Below are 19743 nucleotides of genomic sequence, written 5' to 3' on the forward strand. Positions count from 1 at the left end.
AGTGGTGACGGTCCCTGTAAAGTTGGAGTTTGAGTTCTGGATGCCAGAAACCGGCACCAGGTAAAGGTTAAAAGTTGGATTTTATTCGGGTAATTTGTCGACCTCAATGCAGAATTACAAGATATGCAACATTTTCTAATCTGCTTATCCTCGCGAGGGGTCGAGGGTGTGCCGAAGCCTAATCCCAGCTGTCTTCGGGCAGTAGGCGGGGTTACCCTGAACTGGTTGCCAGCCAATGGCAGGGCACACATGTTCCATGCATGTTTTTGGGAATGTGGAAGGAAACCGGAATACCCGGAGAAAACCCACGCAGACACGGGGAGAACATGCAAACTCCACACTGGAAGGCCGGAGCCGGAATCGAACCCTGCACCTCTGCACTGTGAGGGGGACTTGCTAACCAGTCGCTCAACCTGCCGCCCGATATGCAACATGAGCAATCCTATTTCTGCACCGTCAATGCGGTTTAGCCTTGCGTCCACCCAAAACCGCAGGTGACCTCAAACGAGGCGTCCTAATTGCCGCGACTGGGCCAAGTCCTCCCCGAGCCAGCCCCACCGTCATTGTTCCGCCTAATGAGCAACTCTCAGGCGGCATGACATGAATCGTCACTTTTGTGTCCCCCCCGACCCCCCGTCTGCCCACGCATGTCCCTCTCCGTTTCTTGCCTGCCTTTCGCTATGTTGACGCGTGTGCATTCCCAAGGTCTCGCCACGGACCGTTGATGCATGAGTCACTCTTTATGGATGTTTGACTTGGCTTCTGTCACCATGATGCAATTAGCGGGCGGATATGCCACAGAAATATAGTAGTAGTACCTTCGTGTTGTTGTACGGTTTGGGGGAGGGGGGGGGTCAGTATCAACCAAACTGTTGACTCGCATGACGTTCGCCGAGTGCTTTCGGGCAATTACGTTTGTGATGACAGAAGAAAAAAAAGAGTATTGTGTACGACAGGAGACCACTATCTTCGTGTTTTGCACTTGCCGCTAAGTAGTTACATTTTGATTTTACGATCTTCTGGGACTTATCTGATATTTGATAAGGAGAACAGAGTAGTAATATTGACTGCTACAGGTGCGGACATTTTTGGGGGGGCCAAAACACACGCAATCAAGAAAAACAGTATGATGGCGTATGTCCGGGATGGGGCGACAGGCAAGCCCAACGCTTTTGAGCATACACGAAAATGTGTCTGTCTCACGGCTGATGAATTAAGATTGTGAGGAATGTCACCTGATAAGGTATTTTAAAAAAACTAAAGAAAAATCTTGTCAGCAAACATTGTAATACCGATATGACAGCAGACACAGCTGTGTGGATGGGCTTTGTTTTCTTCTTTTATTGGTTTCTATTGAGGCATCCGGTTTCTGTTGACACACGGCCTGGTTTGGGCGGATTTCGTGCAGCCGTCTCCAGCAGAAACCGTTCACACAATAGTGCGTGCTATTGAGATGGATGACTTCAAGTTCTAAAGAAAATGTTAGCCGGGCCGCCGTAAAAGCCTTAACTGTGCAGGAAACATTGTAAAAGAACATTTTGACATTCTATTCTGTATAACATATTGCACCCAAACATGAAGCAAAAAAAAAATCTACCTGAATAAATGTTTGAAAACAATTTTAAAATGTAACTTAAAAGTTAAATACAACTGAAATGTACTTGACTCGATTAAATGAGACAACGAGACATTGTTCGGGGTTCAGAGTGCTTTATATAAGTGCAGAAAAATAACAATTTGGTCACTAAAATGGACATTTCCACTCTGCTCATTGTACAAAACGAAACAGCAGAGAATTAAAATACAGTAGATAGGCTTGCACATCAATTCACCGATTGTCAAGTCTTCTGACGACGAATTGTGTCTCGGGGCAGAATGGAGTCACGACTTGGCTACTGTGGAGGCCTCGCACTCGTCAGTCTGTTACAAACCATTTGAATGTTTGTGTGGGGAAAATGTTATTTTCGCCATCTGAAACAGTTTAAGCATATTTTTCAAAAGCCAATTTCATTTTTTCATTTCCTGGCAGGGACATAATGTGCCAAATATACCAAAAAAAATGTTGGGAGGGGTGACTTATTTCAGAAAATTTGTCATCTTCCATGAGAAAAGTCTGACTCTAAAAAGTTGCCTTTTATAACCCCCCAAAAAAGTAGTCATTTTAAAGGGGAGTTGTATTTTTTCCATTAGGGAAAAGAACTCTCCAATAAAAATAGCAATAGCGCGGCGATAGGGACCAAGATCTACCATGAATTGTGAATATTTCCGGATAATTAACAAGTGCCACCTAAAAACCTTTGCAGAGGTCTACTGTATTACCACTGTAAATTATTTGCAAAAAAATGGTCATCTTACGGGTGGTGGCGGAGGCAAATAATATGGATAGATTGTTTTTCAAAAGCCCTGCAGTAAATGAGTGTTACGTCAATAAAGTGACGTTTCACGTCAGAGTTGACCTCCAGCTGTCAGCCTATGCAACATTCTCGAATCAGTTCTCAAGAACATCAGCAGCAACACATTCAGTGCAAAAGTGAACTCAATCTTCCAACGTTTTGATGGTACACGCCTTCGGAGGGCTTATTTTGTGGGGGCCAAAGCCTTTGAAGGCCCCCACTGACTATTTGTCACACTTCATTAGGTACACCTGCTCGATCTCACATATTCCCATGACAAAACCTGGGTCGTTGCGCCACCATCTGGGGGAAGTTGTCATCACTCCTTTGAAAATTTTGACCCCAGAAAGAGCTGGTTTTGGTCCATGTTTTCCCCCCCAGACAATATTATTAAATAATAGAGAGAATATTGATTGAAATCTTCCAAATATTGTGGTTTTCAAAAAAAAAAAACTTTTTATCTCTAGAAAAAAAATTGTACTACTAGAAGAATAAATAATCCTATTTCATCGTTTTCAAAATAAGAGTATCCTTTCTGAAGGGGGGGAAAAATGGCAAATCTTAAACTTTATTTTTCCTGATGAACAAAAAAGTATTGTATAAAATCCTACTTTTGAGTACACAAAATTTAAGTTATATAAATGTATCATAACTACTCTTTACAGGATATGGTGGCTACCTGTGAGGTCCCAAATGTAAGAAACACTTGGGTGCCTCAAATAATCTCAGTGGGGGGTGGGGGGGGGGCAGCTGGGGCCTGGACAATGATGCGGGTGTACCTAAAGTGAGGCGGGCACATCACTGCGTCGAAAGGCTGCTGACCTTTTTGCCTAAAGTCACCATGTCGTCAGCTTTGGCCCCAGCACCAGGCTGCCCCGTGGCATCTCCGGTCGGGTTCCGGTTCTGATCCAGCGCCGGGGGCTCCTCGGGCAAGTAGTGGCCTCCTTCCTCAGCGACAATCTGGTCCACACGCTCCATCAAGCGTCCCACCTGCGTCTGCTCCTCGAACACGCAGTTGTTGATGAGCATGTAGCGGCGCCGACACTTTTCCAGCACACGCTGCAGGTCGGCGCCCTCGCGCCGGATGTAGCGCTCCAGCGAAATGGTCCGCAGCACCTCGGCCCACGTGAACACCACCAGCACGTGCCGCCACACCCGCTCCCCGAACAGGCCCACGTGCTCCTCGATTCTGGCGCGGTCCACCTCGGTGAACATGCCCACGGGGATGACGAGCAGGAAGGCGTGCGGGCCCGGAGGACACAGGGTGGCGCCGCGGGCGATCTCTTTCTTGTAGGACAGCGGCGTGTCCTGTGATGAATACCAGCCTGGCGTGTCTACCACGGTCACCGGGCGCCCTGCCACCTCCGTGTGCCGAGTCACGCAAAACTCGGCAGCGCGCTCCAGGCGGAACTCCTCACGGCCCAGGATGGTGTTGGCCGTCAAGCTCTTGCCGGGCCAGCGCCAACCGAGGACCACCAGACGCAGCGGTGACAGACTCGACTTGGGGCCATTACTCTCACAAGATGTCGACGCTGCTGAAATAAAGTAAAAACACTCGCTTTACACAAAATTGGAAAACATGCTACCGGGCATTCAATCAGGCCACATTTATTGATTTGCATGTGAGGTACAAGTACTGCTTTTGTCCACTTGGAGTCGCAGTCCTCACATTCCACACACTATCTGTGACGTTGAGGGTATGTGGCTGTCTAAGGTGGGGCCGGGCCAGTTAAACGTGAAAATCGGTGAATGAGGGAAGCATTTTTGTTTGCGAAAATAAATTAAGAATGAAGACGTTCCATTGTTAAAACTCCAGTCATCAACTTTTCCGCAATTACATTTTGAACGTTAACCAATTTTGTACTATTGCGTGTTATTTTCGTAATATTATGACTTGTCAAAATTGAGAATCCTAATTTACGATGGCAACACTGATTTTATGAAAGTTTAGGTGTAGGCACGATGTTAACGTACAAACATAATGGTCGTCAAATCTAATTTAAACTCAAAATGGGGACTATTTACAATTCTAAAACAAATTCGAACTATTTCGTTTTCCAAATGACGTTATGTGACGTAAAAAGTTGGCATTTCCGCTTACCACCATGCTATTAAATGAATTAAATGTATATGAATTTCGCACGTTGTAAAAAAAAAATATATATATATATATTAAGACGTTAAACGAAACGAATGGTCCTTTATCGTACCCGAATATATGTTCGAGATGCCTTTGTTGTGTGTTTTTAGCGGTCATGGAATGACATACGGAAATGACAGCAACTACTAGTGTTGGTGGGAGCTTCACTCCACTTAACGACCAAAATAATGCTCGTAACTAACAAATGCAAGCTAAGATTGGTTAAATTAAGTTACGAAATGTTAAAGAAGCTTCGAGACGTGTCAGTGTCCACTTGAATGGCATTTAGCTGGAGGGCTAATAATGTTCGCGTTGTAAATTAAACGTTTCAAGCCGGTGAGGTTCAAAAGGGGGAAAAACAGGATGGCTCAAAGTCGCCAACTCACCCGAAGTTGGTGTGTTACTGTTAGCTTCCATATTGTTTCAATTTCAGGCTCGATAACTTTTCGATAAAGTTAGCGTTAGTAGTTCGGTTGCGTCGGCAAAACTGCGGAAGCGCTTCTGCTGCTTCCTTTTTGGTGACGTCGCTGTCAAAAACGCACACTTCTGGACTAGACGAGAAAAGAAGGGAAAAAAATCAAACATCCGAAAATAAAATGTTACGTTTTTTTCTTGAAAAAAAATAATCCTTCCATTAAAACAATATTAACCTCTACGAAAGAGCTTCCTGCTTTGGTGACGCTACTCCCCAAATGGTGTTTTTTTTTCCAAGAAAAATGTAAATCTTTTGAGAACAAAATTGTATTTATTTCCTTTATTACCTTCTAAAAAGGTCATATTTTTTTAATTTTATTAAAAAATAGGGTAGGTTTACGAGTTTGACGACGTCACTGACAGAAACGCCGGAATGATGTATATAAATTCGAAAAAATGTTAGTACATGTCACGAGTGTTTATTTTTCAAGAAAAAGAATCAATATGTAATTGTCAGAGATTGAGCTTCTTCCTTGGTGACATCACTATTAATTCAGCCACCTTTATGAAGAGGACTCATTATATGAGTTGTAGAAACAATTGGAAATCAATTTTCACATGATATGGATAAAAGGAGGAAAATCAAGTCTTATAGGAAGGTGTGGGTTTTTTTATTATAGTTTAACATAAAAGCAAAAATATTTACAATGGAGCAAACAGTTTATCTACAGCTGTGTTACAAGTAGAGTGTAGGTTTTTGCTCAGTGCTGGAAATCCTTCAGAGTTAGTGACTCGGCCACGATTCATATCAAATTTTAAAATGAAACAGGAAAAAAAAGTGACAGGAAGCACAGTAAACAATTTCCTTCAGTGTAACATGGCGGCTGGCTGCTCAATGAATACATGAGGAACATGTCCCAAGATGGTGGCAATTGCTTCAAACCCCCTGAGAAATTAAAAATGGAAATCTGTCGGTTTTTCGCTCCCCTCTCGAAAAAAAAAGGCTTATGATCCCCACGATGCCAGCATGCGCATGTCTTCCTCATCCTCGCCCCTTCTTCTGGCCGCTGAAAAAAACAAACAGGGGAAATGACATTTAGAATTATTACCACCATATGAATGATTGTACAATTTAATTCAGGAACAAAGAAGGGGAAGTTTCAGTTCGTATTGTTTTCAAAGAAAATAATTTGTTCATGAAAAAAATTCAGTCAGACCAAACTAATTACATTTTCAAGGGAAAAAAGTCACTTTAGTCAAACTGTCATAGTAATTGTGAGCATAGTTTTTTTTTTAAAGAATAATAGTCATGTACAAAAATAAGGTCATATTTTACCTGCTGAAAATATCAAAAGAAAAACATTCCAGAAAAATCCCCTTTTATTCCAAGAAAAAAAGTATTAGTATAAGTATTTTTTAAAGAATATGGTCCTTTTGGGTGCAATATAATGTCAAGGGAATGTTCTGAAAACCTACCACCATGCTATTAAATGAACTGTATATGAATTTCACACGTTGTAAAAAGAAAAAAAATATATATATATATATTTTACCACCATGCTATTAAATGAATTAAATGTATATGAATTTCGCACGTTGTAAAAAAAAAATATATATATATATATTAAGACGTTAAACGAAACGAATGGTCCTTTATCGTACCCGAATATATGTTCGAGGTGCCTTTGTTGTGTGTTTTTAGCGGTCATGGAATGACATACGGAAATGACAGCAACTACTAGTGTTGGTGGGAGCTTCACTCCACTTAATGACCAAAATAATGCTCGTAACTAACAAATGCAAGCTAAGATTGGTTAAATTAAGTTACGAAATGTTAAAGAAGGGTCGAGACGTGTCAGTGTCCACTTGAATGGCATTTAGCTGGAGGGCTAATAATGTTCGCGTTGTAAATTAAACGTTTCAAGCCGGTGAGGTTCAAAAGGGGGAAAAACAGGATGGCTCAAAGTCGCCAACTCACCCGAAGTTGGTGTGTTACTGTTAGCTTCCATATTGTTTCAATTTCAGGCTCGATAACTTTTCGATAAAGTTAGCGTTAGTAGTTCGGTTGCGTCGGCAAAACTGCGGAAGCGCTTCTGCTGCTTCCTTTTTGGTGACGTCGCTGTCAAAAACGCACACTTCTGGACTAGACGAGAAAAGAAGGGAAAAAAATCAAACATCCGAAAATAAAATGTTACGTTTTTTTCTTGAAAAAAAATAATCCTTCCATTAAAAAAATATTAACCTCTACGAAAGAGCTTCCTGCTTTGGTGACGCTACTGCCCAAATTGTGTTTTTTTCAAGAAAAAAATTAAATCTTTTGAGAACAAAATTGTATTTATTTTGGAAATTGTGTTCTAAAAATGTCATATTACGAGAATAAATGTCTTTAAAAAATAGGGTAGGTTTACGAGGAGTTTGACGACGTCACTGACAGAAACGCCGGAATGATGTATATAAATTCGAAAAAATGTTAGTACATTTCACGAGTGTTTATTTTTCAAGAAAAAGAATCAATATGTAATTGTCAGAGATTGAGCTTCTTCCTTGGTGACATCACTATTAATTCAGCCACCTTTATGAAGAGGACTCATTATATGAGTTGTAGAAACAATTGGAAATCAATTTTCACATGATATGGATAAAAGGAGGAAAATCAAGTCTTATAGGAAGGTGTGTTTTTCTTTTTTTATTATAGTTTAACATAAAAGCAAAAATATTTACAATGGAGCAAACAGTTTATCTACAGCTGTGTTACAAGTAGAGTGTAGGTTTTTGCTCAGTGCTGGAAATCCTTCAGAGTTAGTGACTCGGCCACAATTCATATCAAATTTTAAAATGAAACAGGAAAAAAAAGTGACAGGAAGCACAGTAAACAATTTCCTTCAGTGTAACATGGCGGCTGGCTGCTCAATGAATACATGAGGAACATGTCCCAAGATGGTGGCAATTGCTTCAAACCCCCTGAGAAATTAAAAATGGAAATCTGTCGGTTTTTCGCTCCCCTCTCGAAAAAAAAAGGCTTATGATCCCCACGATGCCAGCATGCGCATGTCTTCCTCATCCTCGCCCCTTCTTCTGGCCGCTGAAAAAAACAAACAGGGGAAATGACATTTAGAATTATTACCACCATATGAATGATTGTACAATTTAATTCAGGAACAAAGAAGGGGAAGTTTCAGTTCGTATTGTTTTCAAAGAAAATAATTTGTTCATCAAATAAATTCAGTCAGACCAAACTAATTACATTTTCAAGGGAAAAAAGTCACTTTAGTCAAACTGTCATAGTAATTGTGAGCATAGTTTTTTTTTTTAAAGAATAATAGTCATGTACAAAAATAAGGTCATATTTTACCTGCTGAAAATATCAAAAGAAAAACATTCCAGAAAAATCCCCTTTTATTCCAAGAAAAAAAGTATTAGTATAAGTATTTTTTAAAGAATATGGTCCTTTTGGGTGCAATATAATGTCAAGGGAATGTTCTGAAAACTAATTGTATACAACTGAAGGGGCAGAAGGTCATATCCAAAATAAATTTATTTTGGAGAATAAAGAAAAAGTTGTATATTTTAAGAGTGACTATTTTTTTCATGAAGGTGAAGAATGTTGTAGGACACACTTTTACAAATACAGTGTATGTTACTCGAAAATATATCTTGTACATACTTGCGCGGTGAGCTACGCGTCCTGATGGAGCCGAGGGCAGTCTTGCACTGGGCACTGAGGGCAGTCCTCCCATGCTCCTCAGGTTATCCTCCATGTCCTCCTGCTCCAGCTCCTCTAGCTCGGCCAGCAGCTCATCCTTACAACAAAATGTTCTCATTTGTTTAGAAATATATTAAAAAATAATAACCACATTGTGAAGAACCACGGCAAAAGGTATACCTCGTCGTAAGTTTCGCCGTAGGGTCTGGAGATGGCTTCGTTGATTTCCCGGGCCACATCTTGCTGCTCGTTGATGTCTTCCATCAGATCGTCTATCTTGTTTAGATCCCTGAGAAAAGACAAACATGTTTTTGGTTTTTCGAAATTGGCTGAGTTACCCTGATCATTTGTGTTTTTAGTTACACAGGCACTCCCCAATAAGGTACACATTACCATCATTTCTGAACATCGAGCCAGGGGAATTTCATTCGACAAAATCAGGTGGTTTGGTTGAACATTTTGGTCTCCCCAAATGGTGTTTTTTTTTCCAAGAAAAATGTAAATCTTTTGAGAACAAAATTGTATTTATTTCCTTTATTACCTTCTAAAAAGGTCATATTTTTTTAATTTTATTAAAAAATAGGGTAGGTTTACGAGTTTGACGACGTCACTGACAGAAACGCCGGAATGATGTATATAAATTCGAAAAAATGTTAGTACATTTCACGAGTGTTTATTTTTCAAGAAAAAGAATCAATATGTAATTGTCAGAGATTGAGCTTCTTCCTCGGTGACATCACTATTAATTCAGCCACCTTTATGAAGAGGACTCATTATATGAGTTGTAGAAACAATTGGAAATCAATTTTCACATGATATGGATAAAAGGAGGAAAATCAAGTCTTATAGGAAGGTGTGGGTTTTTTTATTATAGTTTAACATAAAAGCAAAAATATTTACAATGGAGCAAACAATTTATCTACAGCTGTGTTACAAGTAGAGTGTAGGTTTTTGCTCAGTGCTGGAAATCCTTCAGAGTTAGTGACTCGGCCACGATTCATATCAAATTTTAAAATGAAACAGGAAAAAAAAGTGACAGGAAGCACAGTAAACAATTTCCTTCAGTGTAACATGGCGGCTGGCTGCTCAATGAATACATGAGGAACATGTCCCAAGATGGTGGCAATTGCTTCAAACCCCCTGAGAAATTAAAAATGGAAATCTGTCGGTTTTTCGCTCCCCTCTCGAAAAAAAAAGGCTTATGATCCCCACGATGCCAGCATGCGCATGTCTTCCTCATCCTCGCCCCTTCTTCTGGCCGCTGAAAAAAACAAACAGGGGAAATGACATTTAGAATTATTACCACCATATGAATGATTGTACAATTTAATTCAGGAACAAAGAAGGGGAAGTTTCAGTTCGTATTGTTTTCAAAGAAAATAATTTGTTCATCAAATAAATTCAGTCAGACCAAACTAATTACATTTTCAAGGGAAAAAAGTCACTTTAGTCAAACTGTCATAGTAATTGTGAGCATAGTTTTTTTTTAAAGAATAATAGTCATGTACAAAAATAAGGTCATATTTTACCTGCTGAAAATATAAAAGAAAAACATTCTAGAAAAATCCCCTTTTATTCCAAGAAAAAAACGAAGTATTTTTAAAAGAATATGGTCCTTTGGGGTGCAATATAATGTCAAGGGAATGTTCTGAAAACTAATTGTATACAACTGAAGGGGCAGAAGGTCATATCCAAAATAATTTAATTTATTTTGGAGAACAAAGAAAAAGTTGTATATTTTAAAAGTGACTATTTTTTTCATGAAGGTGAAGAATGTTGTAGGACACACTTTTACAAATACAGTGTATGTTACTCGAAAATATATCTTGTACATACTTGCGCGGTGAGCTACGCGTCCTGATGGAGCCGAGGGCAGTCTTGCACTGGGCACTGAGGGCAGTCCTCCCATGCTCCTCAGGTTATCCTCCATGTCCTCCTGCTCCAGTTCCTCTAGCTCGGCCAGCAGCTCATCCTTATAACAAAATGTTCTCATTGGTTTAGAAATATCTTAAAAAATAATAACCGCAGTGTGAAGAACCACGGCAAAAGGTATACCTCGTCGTAAGTTTCGCCGTAGGGTCTGGAGATGGCTTCGTTGATTTCCCGGGCCACATCTTGCTGCTCGTTGATGTCTTCCATCAGATCGTCTATCTTGTTTAGATCCCTGAGAAAAGACAAACATGTTTTTGGTTTTTCTAAATTGACTGAGTTTCCCTGAAAATTTGTGCTTCTAGTTACACATTACCATCATTTCTGAACATCGAGCCAGGGGAATTTCATTCGACAAAATCAGGTGGTTTGGTTGAACATTTTGGTCTTTAAATATGCATTGTTTAATTTTCTTTTCGTGTCAGTTTGACAGTGAACATGTTGGTGTATTCCTCACATGCTGTCGTGGACCTTCTTCATGGCCTGGGCGGCGTAGCCCATGTTTCTCACCACCTCTGTGTTGGTGTGCGAGTTCTCCAGAGCTTCCCGCTGGAACTCGATGGTGGAAAGCGTGCCGTCGATCTGTGTCAGCTGCTGCTCCAGGCGTTTCTTTCTCTTCAAGGCCTGCAGGGCAGCTAAGAGGTTGTTTGCGGACATTAGCCTCACAACAGACGAATATGATATGATTAATTCCATGAGGTCATGGTGATGCTATTTTTAATCTGCCGTGCCGCGATCCAACAGGCAGTGAGAGAAGTTTTCATACGAGTAAAATACACACTGAAACCTTCAACTTTGAAGGGTTGAAACATGTTGATGCCGTCGCCAACATTTTATTCTTGCTGCTGCTAACAGCTTTACAATCAGTGAATTAAACTTTTAATTTTTCTCTACAGCTATTTGAGAACTGACAGAGAGGAGTTTTTTTGTGTGTGCCAAACTAATAAATATTGTACGAGGATAATTGAACAAACAGATGATTTACATGTGAAATAAAGAGTTGAATTGTTCAGAAAATGGATGGGTGGATTACTACATTAAAACTATAGAACAATCATATTTCTTCACCAATCTGGCACACTTATTTGAATGTATGCGTTTTTTTTTTTGTGGCACCATTTACATTTACTGTGTGTGAGTTTACTGTGTGTTACTTTTTTCACTATTTCATGTAAAATCGAATCATGTCTACATTAAAACTATAGAACAATCATATTTCTTCACCAATCTGGCACACTTATTTGAATGTATGCGTTTTTTTTTTTGTGGCACCATTTACATTTACTGTGTGTGAGTTTACTGTGTGTTACTTTTTTCAATGTTTTTGTGGATTTTATTCAAACACTTTTTTCACTATTTCATGTAAAATCGAATCATGTATCATGTAATTGATTTGTTGGTTTAAATGACATTTTAACGTAGAATTCGTTTTTAACCTAAATTGAATGAAAACCGGGAAATTATCCCCTAAGTGAAACGGCTTCTATTTTCCAGGAAGACACACCTGTGACTCATCCTAAAATGGCGGCTCTCATAACCATTTGATCAGATGTGGGCCTTTTAAAGCGCTGCCGAAAACACGATGTGATCCCTCTGTGTTAGTGATGAGCATACAAACATACATACCCCTCTTATTTCTTGTGCCATGCTTCTTGGCTATCATGATTTCCTGCTCGATTCTTTTTTCCAGGTAGTCCTGCTTCTTGCTCAACATGTCTTCAGTCTCCCGGAGCTTGTGGATGGCCTCCTGGGGAGAGGGTCCCCCCTTGGACCGGTGGTGGTGTTTGGACTTACTCCCGGACGACGAGCCGGAGCTCGAACTCCCCTTGAAGAATTTCGTGATTTTACTCATTTTGGCCGGGAGTTCCTCCGACGGTAAATCTGAAGCAGCGCTCGGTGGCGGTATGCGGACGCCGAGCTGTTGTTATGATTGTCAGGTGTTTCCAGGGCGTGTGAGTGGACGCCGAGCTGTTTTTCCAGCTCGACTGGCTTTTGTGGTTGACAATTCACTTTTCAGCACACCTTTCCGGGGTTCAGGTACCTGTGTGACGTCATCGTGACATGACCCAGCCCACTTCAGTTGCTCCAAACGAAATATTCGCGCGAATATACTATTTATTTTAAAATAATTTTTGCTATCATGTGGTTTAAAGGTTAATAAAGGTTTGATGATAAACATTCCACCTCGAAAATAAATTATTATTACGCCCCTACGTAAAAGCGCCGATACTGAATTTCACTTCCGGGGTAATACTAAACAAAAACACAGATAAAGATTATTTATTCAAATATACTCCTGAAATTGTATCAAAGCTGCGATATGTAATCATCCGTTAAAAGCACCTCTAAAGCAATTATATTTTGATTTAACAAACTCGCAATAGAATTTCACTTTCGGGTTGTTAGTCGACTTTCACTGCCGGGGTCACTTCCTGTTGTCTGTCGTGTTGGAGAAGCTCACAGCTAAGCTAATGGCTGAGTTAGACATCGGAAAGCACTGTCAAATAGATTCTTGTCACCAACAAGGTCTCTGTCGTCTTAGTTCTATTGCTCTAAAAAGAATTACTGTGTGACATGAAACACTGGCCGTGTTTGAGTCAAAATACATGTCAAATTAGCATTTTAGCTCGTTCGTGTTCGCGTGATTTTGCACTCATCTTTCCAATCACAGCTAAAGCAATATCAGACACATAAATCGATCTCAAAACGTGTTACATGTTAAACGGTTTTCAAATCATGAGCCTAACTAAGAGAACTAAGACTGTTGCCTTCATTCATTTAGATTTCCTTCCATTTGTTTGTGATTCCTGCAATGGAGTCTACTGGTAAGAGGCACCACTTTCGCTTTCTTTTTTTTTCGTCATTCGAGATTACTTGTTAAGATGATTTGCATTGTATTTATTGGTTGTTTTTCATATACTTACATGGTTAAGTCCCATTTTTTAGACTAAAGGTACCATTTTTCTAATGACCAGTAAGAAGTAAATATTTTCCACCCCATTTTATTTGCATTGTCTTCAGTCTCCCGGAGCTTGTGGATGGCCTCCTGGGAAGAGGGTCCCCCCTTGGACCGGTGGTGGTGTTTGGACTTACTCCCGGACGACGAGCCGGAGCTCGAACTCCCCTTGAAGAATTTCGTGATTTTACTCATTTTGGCCGGGAGTTCCTCCGACGGTAAATCTGAAGCAGCGCTCGGTGGCGGTATGCGGACGCCGAGCTGTTGTTATGATTGTCAGGTGTTTCCAGGGCGTGTGAGTGGACGCCGAGCTGTTTTTCCAGCTCGACTGGCTTTTGTGGTTGACAATTCACTTTTCAGCACACCTTTCCGGGGTTCAGGTACCTGTGTGACGTCATCGTGACATGACCCAGCCCACTTCAGTTGCTCCAAACGAAATATTCGCGCGAATATACTATTTATTTTAAAATAATTTTTGCTATCATGTGGTTTAAAGGTTAATAAAGGTTTGATGATAAACATTCCACCTCGAAAATAAATTATTATTACGCCCCTACGTAAAAGCGCCGATACTGAATTTCACTTCCGGGGTAATACTAAACAAAAACACAGATAAAGATTATTTATTCAAATATACTCCTGAAATTGTATCAAAGCTGCGATATGTAATCATCCGTTAAAAGCACCTCTAAAGCAATTATATTTTGATTTAACAAACTCGCAATAGAATTTCACTTTCGGGTTGTTAGTCGACTTTCACTGCCGGGGTCACTTCCTGTTGTCTGTCGTGTTGGAGAAGCTCACAGCTAAGCTAATGGCTGAGTTAGACATCGGAAAGCACTGTCAAATAGATTCTTGTCACCAACAAGGTCTCTGTCGTCTTAGTTCTATTGCTCTAAAAAGAATTACTGTGTGACATGAAACACTGGCCGTGTTTGAGTCAAAATACATGTCAAATTAGCATTTTAGCTCGTTCGTGTTCGCGTGATTTTGCACTCATCTTTCCAATCACAGCTAAAGCAATATCAGACACATAAATCGATCTCAAAACGTGTTACATGTTAAACGGTTTTCAAATCATGAGCCTAACTAAGAGAACTAAGACTGTTGCCTTCATTCATTTAGATTTCCTTCCATTTGTTTGTGATTCCTGCAATGGAGTCTACTGGTAAGAGGCACCACTTTCGCTTTCTTTTTTTTTCGTCATTCGAGATTACTTGTTAAGATGATTTGCATTGTATTTATTGGTTGTTTTTCATATACTTACATGGTTAAGTCCCATTTTTTAGACTAAAGGTACCATTTTTCTAATGACCAGTAAGAAGTAAATATTTTCCACCCCATTTTATTTGCATAAGGGCAGGGTTTGGGTTTCCTATGCACAAAGAGGCAAAATCTGATTCAACATGAGAACTTCATGAAGGAGGAAAAAATTATTTTGAGGGCATATTGTGTATGATGCAACCCATTTTTGTTTGTTTTTTTGCAGCCTCGAACACAGAAGCAGAGAGGCTCATTCATGCTCACAGGTAAACAGCGCTTGATCGGTTTGCCAGTGAAGAAGAAAAGACCAGCTTTCTTGTCACGTACATACTTGTCATGCCTTTTTTTGGGTAAAGACAATTCTTGAAATTACATCTCAGGAGCCTGTGAGGAGGAACCCCCAACCTATGGGCGGCAGCACAAGTCATCTATGCTCCTTCGAAGGCTGCAAGGGGAAAGAACTGCTGCCTGTCATCTGTCCGCAGTGTGAGAAGTGCTTCTGTTTGGTGTAGGTTCACACTTTTAACCCAAATTTCACTCCCATTTTCAATTTAGTTTTTAAGATTATTCTATGTGGCTTTTTCCCCCCGCTGCACGCAGCCACCGTCATCAAGATGATCACAAGTGTGAGAAGCTGGAGGTCCAAAAGCCACGCATGGAAGCCACCAAGGAGCTGGTGCAAAGGATTGTGGGTCAGTTGTAATTGGGATAAGTCACCAATGGGTGGCATTCCCCTGCTGTTCACCTTTTGCCCACATAGGGTCAATATTGTACAAATTGTGTGTTGCATAAGACAGGTTTTGCGAAAGAGTCTATTCGGAAAAACATGTCACAAGTGTACTGTACATATACTGGAAATAATGGTCTCACTGTTGGTTAACAAAGGGTGTGTGTGTGTGTTGGAAGGGGAGCGTCAACAAATTCAACAAACAAAAGTTCAATTGCCATGAGTCTACCGTTCCTGATTATCATGACCTGGATTTAGTCGAGATTTAATTAAAAAAAAAAAATTAGCAAGCACCTCAGTAATTTGTATTGCTATGGTGACAGTAAGTTAAACATGACTCAGGCAATTAGGCTAAGAGGCTTACGATTCGATTTGCAGTAAGTAAATTATTTTCGGACACATTCAGTGAACTTGGAATTCGATGACAATCTAATACATTTCCACTCTTGTCAATACAGAGTCAAAGGAGGGTTCCAAAATCAAAGGGCGTAAAGGGGCGAAGAACAGCGCCACGGCAGCCAAGGTAGCGCTGATGAAACTGAAGCTTCATGCTGCAGGAGACAAAGGTTTACCTCAGGTACTTTTGAGGCCTTATTTCACCATCGCTGTCGCCTTGTTTATTGCTCATGTTCTGCTCCACACCTTCTTTTAGGCAGAAAGAACCTATTTTCAAGTGTATCTTCCAAAAGGGTGTCCGGCAACCAGTCAGCCCATGTTCTTTTGCTCCAAATGGAGCGTGGGCAAGGTGGTGGATTCCGCGGCCTCACTCGCTTCCCTCAAGAACAACAACAATGTGCTTGCAGCCAAGGTCAGCTAACTCAGCACTTGCTTTCTTGACCTGAATAAAGAGAGGTTTTATTCAGCCATGGGACTGAGTAACAGTCAGTTAAAGTTTGTCAACAATATGATATTTTCTCAGACAGAACATCATGTTTTCATACTTCCTGTCACCAACGTAAGACTGTTGCAAGCATGAAGCATATTCACAGGACGCCTGATTGTCCTCTCATGCTCCCTACTAGTAATCTGATACTTAGACTTGCTTTTTAGTATCTCAAACTACTTTTTTTTTTTTTTTTCCTCCCTAGAAGTTGCGCCTCTGCCATCCCGAGACAGGGAAGTCTTTGCGTATGGACGACAGCCTGCACACACTTCTGACCAGCCCGGAAGACCCCTTGCACAACGGAGGTAATGTGATCCTTGAGTACCTGGACAACGACAGCACGGGTGTGGAGGATGTTTCAAACTATATTACTCTCAGATGACTGTTCAGGACACAATAAAATGTACGTTTGAATATGAATGTGTGCACCTGTGTTGCTAATGGGATCCTCGGGAGTAGGGTTGGGAAATATGTTATCAGGGTATAGTGATCTGCATTCTGATGCATTACGGGGGAATTTGTATTGTTTCACGAGCAAATATTAAGATAAGATAAGATAATCTTTATTCGTCCCACACTGGGGAAATTCGTTTCCTAAAATATTTGGCTGGATTGTCATACTTCATGACAGTTTTGACATTTTAAGAAAATATATTGACCCCTATTCACCTAACTGAGATGTTTGGATAGTAGTGACTGGGTTTTCATGTTTTGTGGGGGGTCTTTTGGGCTTTAAATTTTTTTTTTGAAAAAAAAAAAAATATTATTTATATATACATACATACATACAATTTCCATTTTAAAAAGGTATGTTTAATATCAATGTTTCTATATTCGGATACATTTTCGATTACATTTGATAAGATAACTTTATTAGTACAACAAATGGCGGAATTTGCGTCGCTTCACTTGTTAATAATGAAATAATTTGGCTTCGTGATCACTGTAATCTTCATCGTGATGCTATTTCCTTATCTCGAAATCAATACTGTGGGCATGACTGAAAAAAAAAAGTTAACCCAACACCGCATATGATTGACATACACCCCGGCCAATCACGAGGCGTATACAAAGATGATTATGACCAATTGCCTGCACCATTGTATGATCGACACATAACACAGCCAATCGCAACACAGATGTGACGTCAGTCGGATTTATATAATTAAAAAAGGGGGCTTGTCTCCATCAGACAGTCGTCGTTGTTGTTCGTAAACAGGAGGAAGCAGTGGATTTTTGTCGACGTTTTCTCAAATATTTGGCTGGATCCTAAAGGCGTTTACGTCGCTTCTCTTTTACCGTCCTACTGATCGGTCGCTTTGACAACAGCGACTTGATCCACCACGAAAAGAAAGCCTTTGTTTTTTTTCGTGCAATTAGGTCGAAAGTGATGCTGCTGCAGACGGACCCCGATGTGCGCAAACAGTCACTGGATGTAATCTCGTCGCATTTAATCGGAAAGAGTAGCTTTTCTATAAACCGAACGAGTCTCGAAGTGGCGCATTCTCGACCGAGTGCTTGTAAAAGATGTTTGAACGCGCACTAATTGCTCCACTCTAAATAGGGAAGTAAGAGGACGGTGGAAAAAAAAATCACAATAATAATAATAGCAAGCTGGTCTAGCTGCGTACATTAGCTTGGAGGTGACCTGAGCGACAAACACCACAAAAAAACAAGAGCTAAGAAGACTCAAGAGTGAGATCAGCGACTTGTGTGGAACGGCTAATCGGCTTTATCGTCGAGGAATATCGATTCGGTAAGTGATTTCGAAGTGGAAATAGGAACGATAAATTGAAGCAGGAAGACGATCGAAAATATTGTGGGGGAGGGGCCGCTAGAAAATGGCGGTCGTTGTCCAATACGTCCTCAAGATGGCGATGCGCTCACTCTTCGTCGTCCTTGTTTTGCTCTCAGTAAATAAGCTGGCAAACGCCCACTTTTTCGAGTTTAATGCTGATTTGTGCTGTTCTTGCACACTATTCGTTTAAATTAATCTGTGCATCTCGCTTTACAAAACGTCGATTTTTTTTAATGTTATTCTTTAGGTTTTATACAATGTAAACATTTTTTTTGTGTGTGTGTGTCCTCATAGAAGGCGATGAAGTTGTTGGAAAACTCGATTTTCGAGGCACTCAGCTCAAGGCTGTGTGCTGAAACGGGAGAGTCTCGTATCCTTGGGAGGTGAGTTTTATTGTTGTTGTTTTTAAATAAACTAGTCCCTTGAAATATGTTAAATTAATCTGTTGTTGGCATGTAAGATTAAATAAAATAAACAAACCATTAATAGATGTCAAACTAAAAAAGAAACTGTCGTGAGAGATTATTCGAAATATATTCGCCCCGGCCTGAGTTAATGTAAAATGGGAAATTTGTGACCTCATGTGACAAGGCGAGCGAAACTGATAAACGGGGGCAGTGGAGCAAGCAGCTCAGTGCTGTTACTCAATGATAAACTTAGAGCACAACGCAGATGTTAATGCCAAACCAACAGTGTGTGTTTCCACCATCGAGTATGTATTGTGCTTATGTAAGAACTCGACTGGCCCGTGGTTACAATTACGTGTCATTTGCATGCTAACACTGGCTATTTTTATCATTGACGTATGCTTTAGCATGTACACACGCATTGTAGCTTGCAGTTGTGCACAGTTTAGTAAAAGCTTGCTGACATGGAGGCCGCTTAGCAGATTAGCAAGGTGAGAAGAAAGTACTCCGGCGCTGGATGGTTTACCCGAAGAATCGATCACTGTGCCAACCTGCAGCTTGTTGAGTTCACTGTCAAAGCATAAATAAATAAATCATAGCTCGCATCTGTCAAACTCCGAAATAGTGTCACTTGTTTGTCAAGGCACCATTGTTGGTTCTAAATTCTAAAGTCGTTTTGGAGCGTACCACTTTTGGAGTGTCGGCTCAAGTGTTGGTGGTTGAGTGTGTAGGATGTTTGTTGACATCAGCTGTGTTTATGGGGGGGGGTTGGTCAGCTGTGTCAGTGTCGACTGAAACAAGCTCTTGCGTAACTGCCGTATTACATTTCAACGGCGCCTGACCCGAAGAAAAAAAAAACCCTCAGTGTGTCGCAACTTGTTCTTGTCACATTATCCGGAATAAAACCACAAGAAGACTTTTGGCAGCCATTTTCAGTGTTCTGTTCCTACTTAGCACTCCTTGTTCAGGCTCGTTTTTGTTAAGTGTTTTTGTTTTGTTTAGTTATTTTTTCTGATGTCATCCAACAGGATCGAGAGCTACTCGTGCAAGATGGCGGGTGACGACAAGCACATGTTCAAGCAGTTCTGCCAGGACGGCGAGCCGCACATCCTGGAGGCTCTGTCCCCGCC

At 40.6% G+C, this 19743-nt stretch overlaps 5 protein-coding genes across 10 annotated transcripts in view; 2 read left to right on the forward strand and 3 right to left on the reverse strand.

Annotated features, from left to right (window-relative positions):
- Positions 1 to 1697: 1697 nt before the first annotated feature.
- On the reverse strand, positions 1698 to 7139 carry gimap4 (GTPase IMAP family member 4). Of its 4 annotated transcripts, none has more exons than XM_019866270.1 (2): positions 6926 to 7139; positions 1698 to 3925 (listed from the first exon to the last, which is right to left on the reverse strand). In XM_019866270.1, exons 1-2 carry the CDS (start codon positions 6954 to 6956, stop codon positions 3192 to 3194), a joined length of 765 nt encoding a protein of 254 aa, XP_019721829.1. In that variant the 5' UTR covers positions 6957 to 7139; the 3' UTR covers positions 1698 to 3191. The 4 variants fall into 4 exon arrangements, with proteins under 4 accessions (XP_019721829.1, XP_019721827.1, XP_019721828.1 ...); XM_019866268.1 differs by having other exon boundaries at positions 1698 to 3928; XM_019866269.1 differs by lacking the exon at positions 6926 to 7139 and adding an exon at positions 4920 to 5119.
- A 468-nt stretch (positions 7140 to 7607) lies between these two features.
- Positions 7608 to 8995, reverse strand: LOC109513683 (charged multivesicular body protein 4c-like). Its single transcript, XM_019866272.1, has 3 exons — positions 8831 to 8995; positions 8612 to 8747; positions 7608 to 8029 (listed from the first exon to the last, which is right to left on the reverse strand). The coding sequence occupies exons 1-3, from the start codon at positions 8912 to 8914 to the stop codon at positions 7968 to 7970; spliced, it is 282 nt and encodes a 93-aa protein (XP_019721831.1). The 5' UTR covers positions 8915 to 8995; the 3' UTR covers positions 7608 to 7967.
- Positions 8996 to 9604: 609 nt separating this feature from the next.
- On the reverse strand, positions 9605 to 12581 carry LOC109513682 (charged multivesicular body protein 4c-like). Its single transcript, XM_019866271.1, has 5 exons — positions 12206 to 12581; positions 11037 to 11214; positions 10706 to 10814; positions 10487 to 10622; positions 9605 to 9911 (listed from the first exon to the last, which is right to left on the reverse strand). The coding sequence occupies exons 1-5, from the start codon at positions 12429 to 12431 to the stop codon at positions 9850 to 9852; spliced, it is 711 nt and encodes a 236-aa protein (XP_019721830.1). The 5' UTR covers positions 12432 to 12581; the 3' UTR covers positions 9605 to 9849.
- A 397-nt stretch (positions 12582 to 12978) lies between these two features.
- On the forward strand, positions 12979 to 16828 carry zfand1 (zinc finger, AN1-type domain 1). 3 transcript variants are annotated; one of them, XM_019866265.1, is made up of 8 exons: positions 12979 to 13105; positions 13362 to 13404; positions 15025 to 15064; positions 15179 to 15306; positions 15399 to 15490; positions 15984 to 16102; positions 16178 to 16333; positions 16614 to 16828. In XM_019866265.1, exons 1-8 carry the CDS (start codon positions 13051 to 13053, stop codon positions 16788 to 16790), a joined length of 810 nt encoding a protein of 269 aa, XP_019721824.1. In that variant the 5' UTR covers positions 12979 to 13050; the 3' UTR covers positions 16791 to 16828. The 3 variants fall into 3 exon arrangements, with proteins under 3 accessions (XP_019721824.1, XP_019721823.1, XP_019721822.1); XM_019866264.1 differs by lacking the exon at positions 13362 to 13404 and adding an exon at positions 14661 to 14703 and having other exon boundaries at positions 12986 to 13105; XM_019866263.1 differs by lacking the exons at positions 12979 to 13105; positions 13362 to 13404 and adding exons at positions 14278 to 14404; positions 14661 to 14703.
- A 752-nt stretch (positions 16829 to 17580) lies between these two features.
- maf1b (MAF1 homolog, negative regulator of RNA polymerase III b) overlaps positions 17581 to 19743 on the forward strand; it is a 3809-nt gene continuing 1646 nt past the window's right edge. Inside the window, exons 1-3 of the mRNA XM_019866273.1 lie at positions 17581 to 18164; positions 18501 to 18589; positions 19642 to 19743. Of these exons, the coding sequence (XP_019721832.1) occupies positions 18507 to 18589; positions 19642 to 19743 (185 nt within the window). The 5' untranslated portion in view covers positions 17581 to 18164; positions 18501 to 18506. The remainder of the gene's footprint in view (positions 18165 to 18500; positions 18590 to 19641) is intronic.

Source organism: Hippocampus comes, unplaced genomic scaffold (genome assembly GCF_001891065.2).
Source record: "Hippocampus comes isolate QL1 unplaced genomic scaffold, H_comes_QL1_v1.1 scaffold3, whole genome shotgun sequence".
Lineage (NCBI taxonomy): Eukaryota > Metazoa > Chordata > Actinopteri > Syngnathiformes > Syngnathidae > Hippocampus > Hippocampus comes.

Bases quoted from the DNA above. Each gene is read 5' to 3' on its own strand.
- gimap4 (XM_019866268.1), bottom strand. From the start codon at position 6,956: ATGGAAGCTAACAGTAACACACCAACTTCGG. The intron at 3,929-6,925 runs GTGAGTTGGCGA...ACTTTATTTCAG, and splicing joins CAGTAACACACCAACTTCGG to CAGCGTCGACATCTTGTGAG.
- LOC109513683 (XM_019866272.1), bottom strand. From the start codon at position 8,914: ATGGAAGACATCAACGAGCAGCAAGATGTGGCCCGGGAAATCAACGAA. The intron at 8,748-8,830 runs GTATACCTTTTG...TTTTGTTGTAAG, and splicing joins ACGGCGAAACTTACGACGAG to GATGAGCTGCTGGCCGAGCT. The intron at 8,030-8,611 runs GTATGTACAAGA...TGTTTTTTTCAG, and splicing joins ACGCGTAGCTCACCGCGCAA to CGGCCAGAAGAAGGGGCGAG.
- LOC109513682 (XM_019866271.1), bottom strand. From the start codon at position 12,431: ATGAGTAAAATCACGAAATTCTTCAAGGGGAGTTCGAGCTCCGGCTCG. The intron at 11,215-12,205 runs GTATGTATGTTT...ACAACCTCTTAG, and splicing joins TGGCACAAGAAATAAGAGGG to CTGCCCTGCAGGCCTTGAAG. The intron at 10,623-10,705 runs GTATACCTTTTG...TTTTGTTATAAG, and splicing joins ACGGCGAAACTTACGACGAG to GATGAGCTGCTGGCCGAGCT.
- zfand1 (XM_019866265.1), top strand. From the start codon at position 13,051: ATGGCTGAGTTAGACATCGGAAAGCACTGTCAAATAGATTCTTGTCAC. The intron at 15,065-15,178 runs GTAAACAGCGCT...ATTACATCTCAG, and splicing joins AGGCTCATTCATGCTCACAG to GAGCCTGTGAGGAGGAACCC. The intron at 16,103-16,177 runs GTACTTTTGAGG...ACCTTCTTTTAG, and splicing joins GAGACAAAGGTTTACCTCAG to GCAGAAAGAACCTATTTTCA.